At 48.6% G+C, this 17,972-nt stretch overlaps 1 protein-coding gene across 1 annotated transcript in view; it reads right to left on the bottom strand.

Annotated features, from left to right (window-relative positions):
* The window catches only part of PTGIS (prostaglandin I2 synthase), a 49,556-nt gene that overhangs the window by 5,201 nt on the left and 26,383 nt on the right, over nt 1-17,972 (bottom strand). Inside the window, exons 5-8 of the mRNA XM_004370257.1 lie at nt 14,240-14,391; nt 9,297-9,478; nt 1,594-1,762; nt 421-602 (exon numbers count right to left, since the gene is read on the bottom strand). Of these exons, the coding sequence (XP_004370314.1) occupies nt 421-602; nt 1,594-1,762; nt 9,297-9,478; nt 14,240-14,391 (685 nt within the window). The remainder of the gene's footprint in view (nt 1-420; nt 603-1,593; nt 1,763-9,296; nt 9,479-14,239; nt 14,392-17,972) is intronic.

Here is a 17,972-nt window from a genome sequence, read left to right as displayed (position 1 = left end):
GGATTGGTAAGTGTTTAGCACAGGGCCTGGCACACAGTAAATCCCCAATATATTATCAATCGTGAAAGTGTGCCCCATCTTGAAGCCCAGGGAGAGGTAGTATTGAGAAGCTCAGATGATAACATTCTGGAAAAAAAAGAAAAAGAAAATCACATTCACAGCTCACTTACAGAGCACTCAGAGTGTGCCAGGCTCTAGGAAGGCCTTTCTTAACATGATCTCATTGAATCTTCATGACAACTCTATGAGGCAGATGCTGTTATGTTGCCCATTTCACAGGTAAGGAAACAGAGGCACAGAGAGGTGAAGCAACCTGTGTAAGGTCACACAGCAAACAAAGAGCAGAGCCAGGCTGCCACTTCGATCTGGCTGATCCCAATGCCACAGATTTTCCCAGTGACAAAGTGCCCTGACATTTACCTCTGGATCTGTGTAGATTTCTGGGTCCTTCTGGGGACTCAGGAAGGGGAAGAGGAGGAGGCGGTCACCACGTCGTAGGGAGAATTCCCGCCCATCTGCCATGGGTATGGCCAGGTCCACCATGACCTCACGTGTGATGAATGGTGCAGCCGTGAGCCGGAGGCTCTCACTCAGCACGCTGTCTGCATGGGTGCAGGTGCAAGGAAGGGTCAGTAGGCTGTCCACTCACTTCTTCAAATGCCACTCCCAACCTTCATTTTACAGAGGAAGGTATAGAGGCTCTGAGAGGGTGTGTGACTTGCCCATGGTCACACACCAAAGTTGAAAAAGGCCAAACGATGAGATGTGATCACTATGGCCCCTCAGAGACCTTGGACATAAGAGGATTCCAGTTCTGATCCCAAGAGAAGTTGTAAGGGAAGGTAGGAGCCAGGGAGATATCAGAGAGGCTTAGAAGAGTGTGGGGCCATCAATGTTGGTTGTTTCCACTTGTCCACCATACATTCCCTTGCTCTGGAAACCGACCCCTGGTTTTCCTCTGGGGACCACCCCTGCCCCCACTCAGGGGTTTGACTGCTGTTAATTCAACTCCCAGCTGAGCTGTGATTGGCCAATCAGAGACTGGTTCAAGATGGGGACAGAATCCAAACAGAGTCAGTGAGACACAACCCTGGGACTTTTGGTAGGAATGCTGCAAGAGCCGCAAGAAAAACAAACCCTCACAGAGCTGAAAGCATGTCAGCCTGGAGCTACTGGCAGCCATCTTGGCAGCCTAACAGCTGGAGCCAGTACAGTGGAAAATGAGGCTGAGAGATGGAGAGAGACTGAGTCCTGATGACATTGTTGAAGCATTTGGATGCACCTGTGCCTGGAGTCAGATATCACTGGACTTTTTGTACATGCCCCAAATAAAGTCCCTTGTCTACTTAAGCCAGTTGAAGTTAGGTTTTCTGTCACTTGGAACCAAAATGTCCCACTGAAACCATGAGTCTCGGGCAGCTGAGACCAGGGCATGGAGATATCAGTTCTAAGACGATCGGAGGCCCAGGGAGGCCCTAGGTCAGAGAGCACGGATGGACCCTGGAGGATGGGAGCCATGTTGGGGAGGGCTTTGGGGGCCAGGCCATGAGGACTCAGTCTCTGGGGCTACCTTGGAGGGTCTGGCCATCTCACCGAGCACAGGCATGCTGTCTAAAACCTTCTGTGGGAGGGTGGTCATCTGTGAGACAGGCTGTTCCACCTGCAAGAGGGTATGCTCGAGCTCTCCACGGACGGCGGTCAGGGCCTCAGGATGCTTGAGGAGGAAGAGAAGGAGCCAGAAGGTGGTGGGACCCACATTCCCCTGCAATGAGAAGGAACCCCTCTTACACCAAGAAGTCAGCCCTTGAGTGTGAGCCACCTGGTCTACGTCGTGGACATAGTCTTGGCCGAGGCACAGGGGCCAGGAGGCCTGAGTTTCCACACCGGCCAAACATCTAGTGATGACCAATGTCTACCCTCAGCCTCAGGACACGGCCAAAATCGGCTTTGTGTCCTTGGCCTAGCCCAATGATCTGGAGCAAAATCACTGATTCTGAGGTCACACAGGTAATCTTCATATTGACTCAGCAAAAAAGAAAACGTCTATAACAGGAATAAGGCATGACAATGAAGATTATTATTTTCTTTGGTATTTTTAGACAAATGCATGTATTATTCCATTCAAAAAAATTTTAATGTTTAACAGAAATGAAAAATCTGCTTAGAAATAAAACAAAGAAGACAGACAAAGGCATTTTTGGTGGCTTTCCGGATAATGTAGACTACTTTTTAAAGTTTTGGAATATTTAAATTTTCTATAATGAATATATATATTTAAATTCTATATCTTTATTAATAAAATAAAGGAGCCCTGGTGGCGTAGTGGTTAAGAGCTATGGCTGCTAACCAAAAGGTCAGCAGTTCGAATCTACCAGTCGCTCCTTGGAAACTGATGGGGCAGTTCTACTCTGTCCTGTAGGGTCGCTATGAGTCAGAATCAACTTTACGGCGATGGGTAATGGGTTTATTAATAAAAAAGTATGAATGGAGGAAAAGATTACTGTTAATATGTAAGGATGACTGTCTCCTTGGCCCCAATTCTTCACCTTTCTATGTATCCATGCCCCTTACCACGTGACTTTGCAGTTCCTCCCATTAAAGAGGCACAGTGGATTTCGCCCATCCCTCGACTGTGGTCTCAGTCATGTGGCTTGCTTTAGCCAACAGAATGAGATGGGGTTGATACACTGGCAATTCTAAGCTGAGGCTTTAAAAGACCTTGTGTGTTTCCACTGTGCACTTCTGTCATTATCATGGGAAAGACATGCCCAGCCAGCCCACTGGCCCCAAGGGGACGATGAGAGACACAGAGAGCACAGCTGAGCAGCCCAGCCGAGCTCAGTCTAGATCAGCTGATTCCCAACCGCCCCACAAATGTGGGAGCTAAGTGAATGCTAAGTGGTGTAGCGCTGATTTTCTTTGGTAGTTGTTACACAATAGCTAATTGCTACAATACCTACATGTTTGCTTTCAAATATAGTTAATCATTCTCAAGATAGTTTTGGATGCGAAATTCCCTCACATGCTTTATATGCTGAAATTCTACCAGTCATTTGAAGAATAAGTTGCGTGCGTGAACGTGTGTGTCCGTACAAAGCAAAACACAGCAATAATCAATGATGACTGTGAAAGCTGTTTATTTCCTGAACAAAAATTATTCAAAACTTTTCAATAGTGAAATAATTAGGAGAAAATGGATGGAATTTCTTTCTCCAAGGCTTCAGCCTTAGCTGAACATGAACACTCAGCATCTAGCTAAAATGTGTATGTGGTGCCCTTGAATGAGCTCCAGACATGGGTGGGATCTTAGTGTCCTCTGCTGTTGTTAGTTGCCATTGAAGCAAGTGTCCTAAAGCCGCCATAACAAAATACCAGAAAATGAGTGGCTTTAAAGAACAGAAATTTTCTCACAGTTCTGGAGGCTGCAAGTCCAAATGCAGGGCTATACTCTCTGTTGGTCAATCTAGGAAATGATCCTTTCTGTCTCCTTCAGCTTCTGTAGCCCTGGGCATGTCCTGGCATTCTTTGGTTTATAGACGGATGGATGCGCACATGGTGTCTTTCATGTGTGTGCAACTCTCTCTCTCCATGTCTGTTCTTCCCTTTTATAAGACACCACTCAGAAGGAATTAGGAGTAGGACCCACCCTACTCCAGTATGACTTAACTGATAACGTCTGCAAAGAAAGACCCTACTTCCCCAAACAAGGTCACATTCACTGCTACAGGTGTTAGGACTTCAACATATCTTTTGGGTGGGACATAATTCAATCTGTAACAGGTAGAATACCAACTAACCTCAGTTTGAGGAAAAATTTTTGTCTACCGTAACAACTAACCCTATCCACTTATAATAGTGGAATACTAAACTGCCATTAAATATCATGCTTACCCAGTGATTCCATTACATACTCTCAGGTGGGTAAAAGGATGTACGCACAAAGATGTTTATTGCAGTGCTGACGGAATAGCAAAAGACTGGAAACAACCTCAATGTCTATCAATAGGCTAATCAATAAAATTGATGATGATTCTTCCATAAGATAATGAATGATACAGCAGTCGTTAAAAAGAAGCCAGCTGCGGGAAAATTGGCATAACTAAGGGTAATGGTTACACAGCTTGGCTACTCTAACTGATATCAGTAAGCCGCACAACAGTAAAAAAAAAAAAAAAAAAAAAAGGGGGGAGCGCAAAATGACAAATAGCATGTTACATTTAATTTTACAACAAAAACAGCAGGAAAAAAATGCTGCTGCTGTTGATCACTGCTTAGGTACAAATAAACACTTCATGGGATTAGTTTTCTTGGTTCAAAGGTTAAGGGTCATAGTTTCACGGGCCTGTCCAGTCAATCGGCCTAATACTGTTTTAAGAGCTTCTGTTTTACCTCCTAGTTTAGCAAGCGGCGCCTGGGGTCTTAAAAGCTTGCGGCCATCCAAGAGCCAACAATTGGTCTCTATTCACCTGGAGCAACAGAGGAAGAAGAGACTAGGAATCCGAGAAGTAAAGGGTCTGCAGGTCTAATTGCTCTTGGGTTTTAGAAGAAATGGGGGAGGGGACTCAGGTCCTCGCTGAGATTTCCTCCAGTACCTCAGGCCCAGCCAAGACGGCAAGGTCAATCGCTGTCCATCACGTAAACAGCCAAGGGGACATGGGCAATAAATAATTCAGTGCTGGCTTAACTCAGCACCAAGCCACTTTGTCTTGCCCAGATGGTCAGTCAGGGGCCACTACTCATTAACTGCAAAGCTAGAGCAGAACCCACAAGCGCCCAGTTAGCTCTGCTTTCGGGACAAAGCTGTGGCCAGTTAAGGAAGTGACCAAGATTGCTTTCTACCCACTGCACAGATGTGTGTGTGAGTGTGCATGTATGTGCACACATACATGTGTGAGATCACACATCCATCTAAGATTTGAATTAGCTGTCCTGGAAACTGATTTTTCTCCTGCGGGGCCTTGCCTCAGTTTACCAGGACATTTCCGGTCTAACCTCCTTCTCTCCCACTGCAGCCCAAATCCATCCTCTCTTCTACTGTAATGATAGTAGATGACCTCCAGGAGGCGCTCACTATGTGCTAGACTCAACAAGTACCGGCACCATCTTGTTGCCTCCTCACTGCACTGAGGCTGCCCAGTCAGTCAGTGGGGATGCGGGACACCTGCAGCTTCACCTGCCCCACATCCATTCCCTCTCCTTTGGGTAACAACATCCCATTTTCCTTCAGAGAACCATTTCCACTTAGTTCACAGTCCATGTAGATCATATGGGGGCTGACCCAGCCCCTCATGTGGACATGTGACTCAGCCCTGGCTATTCAGTCAGTGATCCACTCAGAGGGGACACTTGCCCCAAGACTGGCTTATCAGTCCCAGTGATCCACTCAGCATTTGACAGGGCTGGTCACTCCCACCTCCCCAAATGCTTTCAGATGTGGGCCTCTGAGGCGTCGCCTCTCCCAGTCCTCCGCTGCCCAGCTGAGCGGCTCAGTCTCCTTTGCCGGCTCCTCCTCATCTTCCTGACCCTAATAACTGGACAGCCTCAGGCCCAGCGCTTGGTTCCCTTCTCCATTCACACTGTCCCCAGGGATCTCTTCCAGTCCAGTGACTTTAAACATAGTCTCTACACCGACAACTCCCATAGGCCCGTCCCCAGCTGGACCTAACCCTGAACTCCAGGCTTTTATCTCCAGGGGCCCTGCCCCCCTCCACATCCCCTCTCAAACTCAGCACACCCAAACCAAACTCCCAACCTTCTCCCCAAAACCTGCTCCTTCTGCAGTTTTCCTCTTCTCTGCCAATGGCAACTTCATCCTTCCCCTTGCTCAAGTCAAAATCTTGGAGTCCTCCTTGATGAGACCCTCTCCGAACGCCCCATCCAACAGCAGATACTGTTGGCTCTACCTTGAAATATGTTCAGAATCCAACCACCTCTTCCCCCTCCAGCCACCATCCTCTCTCGCCTGCTTGTTGCAGCGGCCTCTCTCTGGTCTCCCTGCCTCCAGTCTCCCCCACTACAGTCTATGCTCAGCACTGGAGCCGAAATACCCCTCTAAAGCATAAGGCAGGCCATGTTTCTCCTCTGCTCAGAATAAAAGCCAAAGTCCTCGCCACCGCCTACAGGGCCCATCAGCCTCATCCCCACCCCAGGTCCTTTGCACTTGCTGTTCCCTCTGCCTGAACGTCCTCATTCTATATAGCTATATGGCTGGCTCCCTCACTTCTTGCAAGTCTCTGCTCAGAGGTCACCTTCTCAATGGGGTCCTCCGTGACCGCCCTATTTAAGGTGCTCCCTCCCCTCCACTATTCCCTTTCCCTGCTTTATTTTTCCCCCAGAGAACTTATTGCCACTGGTATACTGTATATGCTCACTGGTATATTTGCCAGTGTCTGTCTTCTCCCACCGGAATGTCAGCTCCATAAGGACAAGGGTTTTTGTCTGTTCTGTTCCCTGCTCTATCACAGCTTCCAGAATGTGCCTGGCACACAGCAGGTTGTTGAATATGTTTATTGAGCACGGTGACAGGCGTTTTGCATGTATCATTTCCTTTTATCGTCACAACAACCCCTTGAGGAAACTGCTACCATCTCCATTTTACAGATGAGGACATTGAGGCCCAGAGAGGCTAAGTAACTTGCCAGGAAGTGGCAGTCAGGATACAAATCCAGGCAGGCTGGTCATAGAGCCTGTGCCCGAAACCACTAACCTACACAGCCTATTGGCCCTGCTCTCAAGACCTGGGCTCTTGAAGGGGCTTCCCACCTGCCTGAATTCGGACGCTGCCAATGATTCAACCTCAGAAGACGCCCTATGCCTGACTTCTGCCCAGTTCTCCTGGCCCCACCAAAGGCTGTTCCCTGGATTTTCTGCCACTCAAGCCTCCAGGCCCGCGTCCAGTTCTGCTGATGGAAAACGTTTCCACAAGGGGTTCTGGGGACACTCTGAAGCTCCAAGTCATCTCTGCCCATAAATATGTTATAGACACTAATGCGGGGGGGCAGCTGCTGATTAAACACAGCCCCTGCCCCTCACCAGCCTCTGCTGCAGGGACAGTGAATGGCTCTAAGAGAAAACTAAAAATAAGTCGTGAGTCGATGGGAGAGGAACTACCCAGAAAGTCAGCCTGTGCAACTGTCACTGCTGAGGTGGGGCCAAGAGAAGGAGGGAACTTGGGGTCAGGGGCGAGAGCAGGGTCAGCCCTGCAACTTGCAGCATCCTTGGCACCTCCTTCCTCGCACCCTGGTATCTGGTCCATTACCAAACCCACTGGCTCTGCCCTCCCAGTGCATCCAGAATCTGTCCACTTCTCACAACTCCCCTGGCCTCTGCCTGGTCCTGCCACCACCATCACCACATGGACCACAGCAGGGGCCTCCCCACTGGTGTCCCTATTTCTGCCCTCGCTCCCCTGTAGCAACCAGGGAGATTCCGTGAGAACCAAAGTCAGAGTCGGTCCTTCTTCTGCTCCTGACACTCTCAGGGCTGCCACTTCCCCAGAGAAAAAGACCAAGTCCTTACTTGAACCCACAAAACCCCCCGTGGTCTCCTCCCTCAGTCACACTCCCCCTCAATCACTCTGCTTCAGCTACAACTGACTCCTGTTTCCTAAACTCCTGGCATGACTGACCCCAGAACCTTTGCATGTGCCGCTTCCCCTGCCTGGAATGCTCTATCCCCAACTCTTCCCCAAATCCCTGCATCTAGCTTTCTATCATCCAGGGCTCAGCTCCAATGTACCCTCCTCCAGGAGGCCTCCCTCACTACCCTGGCTCAAGTGGACCCCAGGGTCTCTCTACCCATGCCCCTGTTTTATATCCTGCATATTTGCATCTAAAAAAACCCTGTATGTTCCCTTGACCATCTGCCCCATTCTCAACTAAAATGTAAACAACACTGGCGCAGGGTCTTTGTGCTCTATGGAAAGTACTCAATGGAACTTTTAAATGATTCTACAAAATAACCAGTCTGTCCACTCCAAAAATGCCAAGGTCATGAAAAACAAAGAAAGGCACGGAAACTTCCAGATAAAAGAAAATTAAGGAGGCGGGATGACTAAAGGCAACGTGTGAGCCTGGACTGGATCCTGAACCAGGATAAGCCAGAAAGGACATGATTGGGACAACTGGAAAAAGCGGAACATGGACCGGCTATTAGATAATGACCATGTATCCGGGTGAAATGTCCTGAATCTGAGCACTGTAGTGCAGTCATGTAAGAGAATGGTCTAGCTCCTAGGAGGTTCATGCTGCAGTAATTAAGGCCAAAGAGTCAAAATGTCTATAACATACTCCAATGGTTCAACAAAATAATCACAGTAAGAGAAAGAGAGAGAGATACAGTAAATACGGTAAAATGTTAACAGCTGGGGAAAAAAGGGACGTGTAAGAAGTTCATGAAATCAAACCTGCTCCTCACTTCTCAACTATCTTGTTATCCGATATTTCAAATTTATGACAATTGTAAAAAATCGACAGACTATTTTGCACATTCATGACGTACGTGTGGTAGTAACAAACACTGAGGTATGAGGCGAGAGTAACACTGGCTGGGATGGTTAAGGTCACGTGTCCACATGGCTGGGCCATGATTCTCAGTGGTTCGACAGCAGTGTGATGATGTAATCTGGCAGTTATGTAATGATGTAGTCATCCTCCCTTTTGTGATCTGATGCGGTCATCCTCCATGTTTGCATAATGCCAGTTTTTGCACAATGACATCATCTTTGGAAACGAACCATGTCAATAAGTGAGGAGGGGGTGTATTCACTCAAATTTTCTATACCTTTGACATTTTTCCAAATTAAATTTTTTAGAAATTTTATTAAAGGAATGATTCTGTCTATGATGCTATTTGACAGTTAAGAAGTTAGGGAGCTGCGTGTGTACATACATACCCACACCTGCACACACTTACAAATGCATACTACATGCATGTACAAACACACGAAGGCATGAATACGCATACACACATGCCTATCTGCATACTTGTGCACACGCACGCATCCATGTGCACTCATGACACAAACCTGCACACACACACACATACACACAAATGCATACCTACATGCATGCACACACATAAATGCATACACACCCACACTCGCATGCATACCTGCATACACATGTACACGCACACATCCATGTGCACTCAATGCAAACCTGCATGCACACACACACACACAAACCCATATGCATATCCACACACATGTACAGTCACACACAGATATATTTGCACACACATCCACATGCTCTTGCTCATCCACACCTGCACACACCCACTCACACACCCATGCCCACCTGTGTGGCCCAGAGCTGCAGCACCAGGGCCCGTGCCTGCATCTCCTCTGACACACCCATCTCCTCCAGGTGCAGCAGGTAACTTTCCAGCCAGGCGCTCCGGTGGGCCCGGGTGGCCAGTCTCGTAGGGGAAAGCAGCTTCCATAGGCGACCTTTGACCTTGCTCACACGGTCCTTATCCCCTGCAAGGACAGAACACAGAGGGTAGGGGAGTGCAGAACCACCCTCAGCCCAGGGCCACCCTGCCCTGGCCCCCATGAAGCCAAGAGTCTTCTGGGTGTCACTCCATGGTGGGGGGGGGTGCTCCCGTGGACAGGAAGCCGCAGGGACAGGCCCCGCCTTCCAGGGGGGCCCCAGTGGGGAGCACTTTCAACATGGACTTGCTTATTGTCCATCTCATTCCCACTGGGAAGGGATTGGGGCCTTGTCTCCTGGGGAGCCAGGAGCCTTGTCTGTTTTATTCACCTCCGTGTCCTCAGCACCTGGTCCATAGTAGGTGCTCGATAGACATTTGCCAAATAAATGGTGTTTCTTTACATAGCAGGGGAAGGAACACTAAACACTGAGCAGCATTCCTCCTTGCTAGCGTCTGGTCCCAGAGCCAACGCCAGCCCACGTGCACACGGAGACCCACAGGGGTAGACTTGACAAGACGTCAGAAACAACCTACCCGGCCATCGCAGGCACGGGGTGATCTGGGATCTCAAACTCAAACACCTCCAGGGAAGGCAAATGAAGTCAGCGAGAGAGGAGGACCAGGAAGAGGCAACTCAGCTCTCCTGACAAGTTCCCCTCCCCGGGCACAACAGAGAAACCTGGCCCAGCACAGCCTGAGGGCCTGGGCTTTGAAAAGAAGCTGGAATCTTCTGAAGTTTTTTAATGTTAGCATCTACTTAAGAAATTTTAAGCACTCTGTAGGCCACAAAACCATCTCCACAGATCAACGTTGGCCCATGGATCACCAGTTCACAATCACCATTAAATGAATTATGGTTTGCATATGCTCTGGAAATCCAGGCGGCAGTGAGAAAAATGAGGAGGCTCTTTATGGGCAGACATAGACAGCCCACAGGGGCAGAATGCTAAGGGAATAAGGCAAAAGACTGAAGACTGTGTGCAGAAGAATACCATTTAACATTGTTTTAAAGCTACAAGACAATGGTATATGTATGTATATATATGTGTGTTCAAGTCCAACCGGTGGTGCCTCAGAAGAAAGGCCTGGCAATTTACTGCCAGAAAAAAAAAAAGTCAGCCATTGAAAAACCCTATGGAGCAGTTCTACTCTAACACACTTGGGGTTGTCATGAGTCAAAGTCGACTCAGTGGCAACTGGTTTTATTATATATTGTTAGGAAAAAGCAAAATGCCCACAATTAGTGTTTGGAAGGCATTTGTGGGAAAAAGAGAAAAATAAGAATATAGTCACATTCACTTGCATTTGTATAAAGGAACTCTAGAAGGATCCACATGAAACTAATAAATTGTAGGGGGTGGGAAATGGGTGGACGGGGGTGTCGAGAAAGGGAAGGAGACTTTTCACTGTTTCTATTTTGTATTTTTAATGTTTCAACTGACCCCAGTATAATGATTCAATGCTATGAATCAGAACTGCCAGTCCGAGTGACTGGTGATGCTGCCGGGGCAGGAGAAGCAGGTTCAAATCCCAGACCTTCCATACTCTAGGACTTTGGCCAAAGCCTTGTCCATCTCTGAGCCTCAGTACCCCCATCTGTAAAATAAGGGTGCCAGGCTTCAGTACCTCTCAAGTTTTTCCTTGGAAACCCCTCCAGCCCCCTGGAGATCCGGGGGGCACAGTCCAGAGAGGTCCTCAGTGGGGACATGTCTTTAAAGTCTTGTGTTTTACCCTTAAATCCATTAGACTTTTGCATTAGACTCTGTGATTCTTAAATAGAAGAATTTTTTTTCAAAAAAAGTAATATTCAAGTAAAATAGCCCCCCAAATAAGCCAGTAAAATAAGTTTTCCAGAAGGAAGCACTATGATTAGCTCGGGGCTCCACTTAACTGGGCAACACTCCAACACCCTCCTGTAGGACAAGCACGAGACTCGATGGTCTACGGGTCCCCAGAAGGTCAACCTTCTTTTACAACAGGTATATATCTGAACGTGTAGAAGAGGAGTAACACATGCACACGGTAAAAAATTATAATAATAAAAAGCAAAAGAACTATATGGGATCAAAATGACAACGGCAACTTGAAAGGTTAGCAATGCTCAGGAGGCAAGGTTAACGGGGGAGGAACAACTTGGAAAAGGAGGGGGAGAATGGCGGCACAACTTGAAGAACGTCATCAACGTCACGGAATAGTACAGACAGAAATTGTTGAGTTGGTGTATGCTCTGCTGTGTATGTTTTCAACAACAATAATAAATTATTAAAAAGAAAAAAAAAAAGAAACTCGAAGAGTTCAAATGGGTATACAGTCATGTGTAGCTTAAGTCCATGACACATTCTGTGAAACGGGACTTGATGTGATTTGGACATTGTGTGAATACCATATTATAGTATATACTTAGCAAAGCTGTATAGGACCATGGACGTCCTGTACTGCGGTCAGACACTGCCCAAATGGCTGTTATGTGGAGCATGACTGTACTTCAGAAAGTGAATCTCCCTCCATCCCATCTCAGCCCTCCTACAGGCAAAAAAACTACATACCCCATATTTTTAAAAAACGCCAGTGTTTGCTTACTACACCCAATGGTCTGCACCTCGCTTTTTTTAATAGTGGATTTCATCTTACAGCAGCGCTCCTGTTTTCACAGTTGCATCGGTTTCCTTCATATGAATGCATAATTTATTTAATCAGCCCCTAATGGTGGACATTTCCGTTGTTTCTGGTATTGCCATTAGAAGCAACGTGACAATGAAGATCTTCGCGTATCTGTGGACATGTATGGGCATTTCTGTGGGATGAATTCCTAGAAATGAAAGTTTACGATCAAAGGGATATGCATTTTATGTTTTGATAGGTTCTGCCAAATTGCTCTTCAAAAAAGGCTGCATCACTCACACACCCCACAACAAGGTTTGCGAGCCACTTTGCCCACACTCCCCCAGGACCAGCTTTCTAAGATGATAACTCTTTCCCAACACTTCCACCTTCTGTCCATATTGGGAAATGCAGCCTTACTATACCCAGCCCAGGACTGCTTCCAGAAGGGCAAGGGCCCTTCTCTGCATCTACCCAGACTCCCCTGGGGCATCTATATGCGGGAATGGACACTAGCGAAACCCACCCTTTCTTGAAGAAGCAATCGGTGCTGGGATGTTTACTGAGAGCCTACTATGTGCCAGGTGTTTCACACACAGGATTTTGCAATCAGACACCATGTTTCCATTTTGCTGGCTCTGCCACCTACCAGCCATGTGTCTATGATAAGTGACTTTAACTTTCTGAGCCTCAGTTTCCTCATCTGCAAAATGCGGATAACAATAGCAATCTTCCAGCATTGATGGCAGGATTCAGGAAGATAATGAGTCACCTCTAAAAAGACGATTTGTCGTTGTTAGCTGCCGTTTTGTCGTGACCCCATGCACAACAGAACAAAATGATGCCCTGTCCTGCGCCATCCCCATGACTCGCTGTAGATCAGACCGCTGTGATTCATAGGGTTTTCACGGAATGATTTTCAAAAGGTCTTTCCTCCTAGTCCATCTTAGTCTGGAAGCTCCACAGAAACCTGTTCAGCATCGTAGCAACAGGCAAGCGTCCAGTGACATATGGCAGCTACGCATGAGGTGCACTGGCTGGGAATTGAACCCAGGTCTCCCACGTGAAGGTGACGATTCTACTGCTGAACCAATGCCCACAAAAAGATGATTAAAAAAAACCAGAAACCCGTTGCTGTCAAGTTGATTCTGACCCACAGCGACTCTGTAGGACAGTAGGGTTTCCAAGGAGCGGCTGGTGGATCTGAACTGCTGACCTTCCAGTTAGCAGCTGACTTCTTAACCACTGCGCCACCAGGGCTCCAAAAAGACAATAAGGGACATGAAGAGGCAATTCACAGACAGGCAATGAACACGCCAGGCGAAGCACATAAGATGTCTCATCACAGTAGTCAGGGAACTGCCATAAGGCCAGAGGCCTTTTTCTTTGCCCATCAGATTGGCCAAGATTGTAAAGACTGATAACTCCATGTGGACAATGTTGTGGGGAAATGCAGATTAAACAATGAGGTTCCCGCCTCTGCCCATCAGATTGGCAAACAAGTGGGAAGACTGATAACATCTGGTGGAAAAGAGCAGCCTCATTCCCTTTCAGGGCACTGGTCAGGAATCGAACCCAGGTCTCCTGCATGGAAAGCAAGAATCCTACCACTAAACCACCACTGCCCCCATGTAAATTATACCTTTCCTCCCCCTCAGTAAAAAAAAGAAAGGAAAAACCTTAAAAATAGAAAATAATAAAAACAATACATGTGTGCGCACGCACACGCACACACGTGACTGTAATTGTTTTCGCGAAAGCTCTGCCAGAACGTAGTCCAAGCTGCTCCTTGTGGTTACCTCTGTGGAAAGCAGTGGTGAACTGGGGGTGGGGATAGAGTGGAGAAGAAGAATTTTATTATTGTCTTTACATTATTTTATATGGCTTAATTTTTTATAATGAGCACAAACTACTTGTAAAAACTTTTAAAAACAGCTAAAATATTAAAACAAGAAAAGGAACACACACACGTACACACACACAAGATTCCCAGGCCCCATGGCAGATACTCTGAATCAGAATTTCCAAGCCCTCCCTCTCTGGCACTGTGCTCATGCATGCCTCCAGCGACGGGGATCTTACTGTCTCCCAGGGTATTAGACTGTCCTTCCTTCTATGTTACCTCTGATCCTTCACCTTGAGCTTGCATCCCCCTTCTAGGTGTTTGCATCACCCTGCCGCCCACCAGGGCCCCCACGATGCTCACCCACTGACAGGGAGCCACGTGCCAGTTTGGGGAGCAGCAGGTCGAGCTGGCGGAAGGTGTGGAAGACGTCAGCCGAGTGGAGGCGGTCTTGGGCCTGGCTCTGATGGGTGCGTGGCAGCGCCTCAACTCCATACAGGGTCAGGTAGCCGGCTCTGAGGGTAGCAAGCAGGTGGGTGGGTGGACACTCCCAGTCAAGCCCTCCCCTGGCAGCTTACAAACTTTTCTTCATTCCTCACATTTAATGAGCACCTACTGTATGCCAAAGGAGCCCTGGTGGCGGTTCGAATCCACCAGCTGCTCTGCAGGACAAAGATGCCACAATCTGCTTCTGTAAAGATTTACAGCCTTGGAAACTCTATGGAGCAGTTCTACTCTGTCCTACAGGGTCGCTATGAGTCAAAATTGACTCAGTGGCAACAGGTTTACTGTATGCCAGGCACTGTTCTGGGCATGCGGGAGACAGCAGTGAATAAAACAGACAAAACCCCGGCCCTCATGGAGCTTACACTCCAGTGCCAGGAGACAGACAGTAGACTAGAGAAGTGAGTACAGTGTGTATTACGTCAGACAGTGCTCAGCAGTGTGGTCAGACATAACACTGGGAAGCAGATGGGGTGGGTGGGGGTGCAACGTCAGATACGTGGCAGGGGAAGGGCTCATACTGAAGTGGAAAACTGAAGGATGAGGAGCAAGCCTGGGAAGAGCAGAGGGAGGGTGCAAGGCAGAAGGAAGAGCCCGTGCAAACACTCTGAGGCAGGAAGAGATAGACAAGTAGATAGAGGCAGAGGGCCCAGCCCTTGCAAAGGCCTGGAGCCTGTCAGAGAGCCGCCAGGGGTCGTCCACCAGGGGGCAGAGCTGGCCTGTGCCAGGAGAGGAGTGGGAGGGTCTGGGAGTTGTCAGGGTCGGTCACGCAGGGCAGGGCAGGGCAGGGAGGGTGGCTGCCACAATGAGAAGGTTGGGCTTGACCTGAGGGAGGTGGGGGCCCTGGGAGGTCTGAGCAGGAGGGACAGGCCTGGCCAGGTGTAGAGAAGGGAGAAGACACGGAGCTCGTGTGCACCTTCGGTCATACACACACACAGGGACAGATTATCCAATAGGCAAGGTAAGCATGATGCTTATTTTGCTTACCAGGTCACCTGTAGTGAAGAATTCCACATTTTTTCACCACATCAAAGACACTGCTTCTAGGTACGGCTGGCATCTGTCTCTCTCCCAACCCCACAGCACCTACCTACAGAATCAAAGTCTCTTTTCAAATTTACAATCCCTGACAGAGGTGGATAACCCAGTAAGAAAGGTAAGCATGGGCTTCCTTGTGCTTACTTACTAATTGGTAGTGCACAATTTCACATGGGTTTCACCACATCTTTGATCAAATTGTTTACTACAGGTGATCTGGTAAGAAAGGTAAGCACCGTGCTTACCTTGCCTATTGGATAATCTGCCCCTGCTCACAAATACATGCTCACCCTCAGACACACACTCACCCCACACACACACACACCGCCCCCCCGCCCCCAAGTACACCCTCAGAAGAAACATTTCCACCCCCAGCCTCTTTCTCAGGCTCTAGGAGTTCAGCCCCTGCCTGGCCCCACTGGCCTCAGTCCCAGGAGGAAAAACACAAGTCTTCACTTTTTCCATGCAGGGCAGGGTGGGGCCTGGGGCCTCTGCAGAGAGGCCACTGAAGCCCCCACAACACTCCTCCTCCACCTGAGCTCCTCCTAGTCCCTGGATCTCCCAGGAGGGGGTTTTCCCACAACAGGAGAGGATGCGAGCAGGAATGAGGAGGGTGGGGGACGGAGAGGCCTGTCTGGTCCCCGTCTGGCCCCCACTGTCTCCCTGCACCTGCACAGTGCAGGCACATAGTAAGGTCCTCAATAAATAGTCAATGGATGGATGGATGAACAGTTAGAACTTGGTCCTAAGAATACTTATCTTGGGGGGAAATTATGGGGTCAACATGATTCCTTCCTTCCCCCTGAATCCCATTCACTTCCCTATCAACCAGACTTGGCTTCTATACCCCCAGAGACAGAGAGCTCACCACCTGCCCATCACACTAAGAGAAGGCAATCCTTCCTCAGAACAGCAGAACCCTTCCAGAGTCTAACCTGCTGGCCTGATGTAAGCCTCTGCATCAGCCCAGAAGGAATTCTCTCTCTCTACCAAGGCCCTCACTTTCCTTATGGCAGAAGTTGTAAAGCGGCAGCCCATAAACTGGATTCAGTCTCTGAACCCGTTTTGTTTGGCCAGCAGAGTTTTCCTAAAAACCAACTGAACTTTAATACTTGGGCAAATTCATACAAAAATCTGGATTTCCTGCTCATCTTATCTTGAGGAAGGAGAGGGTCTGGTCTGAGTCATGGCCTGCCCCCATTTCAGACGGGCAGGAGCCGGCCAGTCCCTGGGGTGGACGTGATACTACAGTTAAACATGTCCCTATCTATCATGGCACTTGCATTGCTGTTTCTCCTGAAGCAGAGAAACTTCATCCTGTACAAATATTTCTACCAAAAATAGGCAATGAAAATAAACCAAGAAGACCACGAGGTTTCACACTGTGGACATGAAGACCCTTCCTACAACATGTCCATATCAAAATAATATGACCGAAACCAAAACGAAACAAAATCCACTGCCTTTGAGTCAATTCTGACTCATAGCGACCCTATAGGACAGAGTAGAACTACCCCGTAGGGCTTCCACCGAGCGGCTGCTGGATTTGAACTGCTGACCTCTTGGTTAGCAGCTGAGCTCTTAACCACTGTGCCACCAGGGCTATAAATAACTGTTGTTGATGCCACCAGATGGTGGTGGTGGTGGTGGTGTGCCATCGAGTTGACTCCTAGTCATAGTGACCCTATAGGACAGTGTAGAACTGACCACAGAGTGTCCAAGTTTGTAAATCTTTATGGGAGCAAATCCCCAGGTCCTTCTCCGGTGGAACTGCTGGTGGGTTGGAACCACCAACTTCTCATTTAGCAGCTGAGCTCTTAACCATTGTGATACAGGGATTCCTCCTTGCTAAATAACTACATGTGTAAACACACATGCAACCTATAGGTGGCGCTAAGTGCTATAAACAAAAAACTGGGGCGGTGGGTAACGGGAGAGGGCTGTCTATGGAATGGGGTGTCAGGAAGGGCCTCTCTGAGGAGTGACACTTGAGATGAGACTTGGCTGGACTGACGTAGGAGCCAAGCAGACATCTGGGGAAACAGCCTCTCCAGACGAGGGGGCAGTGACTGCAAAGGCGGGAAGATGCCTGGTGGGTTCAGGGAGCAGCAGGAGGTCGGTGTGAAGGGAGGGGACAGAGTGGGGACCTCGAGAGAGGATGGGGCAGAAAGTGTTGGCCAGTCCTGCAGGGTCCCATGGGCCAGGGCTGGAGCTCTGGATGTGGCTCTGAGCGAGGCAAGGGCAACACAGAATAGGTTGGAAGGTGTCAGCGGGGTACCTCATGGTTTGAGGCCGTATGAACCTGCACCTCCATATCTATGTCCCTGGCATCCACCGTGCCACCCTAAGCCCTTCTCTTCCTTTTTCAGGGGCTGCAGATGGTGATGAAAAGACCGAGAGCCGCCAAGCCAGGAAACAAGAGCTCCAGCCCAGGCCTCAGGCCCTGAAGACACAGGTGCTGATTTACAGGTTCTGGTATGCATCTGACTTCTTGAGACTGTGCCAGCTGTTACCATGGGGCCTAAACAGACCCACAGGCCACCGCCTTGCCCCA

This window comes from Trichechus manatus, unplaced genomic scaffold (genome assembly GCF_000243295.1).
Source record: "Trichechus manatus latirostris isolate Lorelei unplaced genomic scaffold, TriManLat1.0 scaffold00008, whole genome shotgun sequence".
NCBI classification, from domain to species: Eukaryota; Metazoa; Chordata; class Mammalia; order Sirenia; family Trichechidae; genus Trichechus; species Trichechus manatus.
The sequence above is the reverse complement of the archived record's forward strand: the minus strand, read 5'-3'. Positions and strand labels throughout refer to the sequence as shown.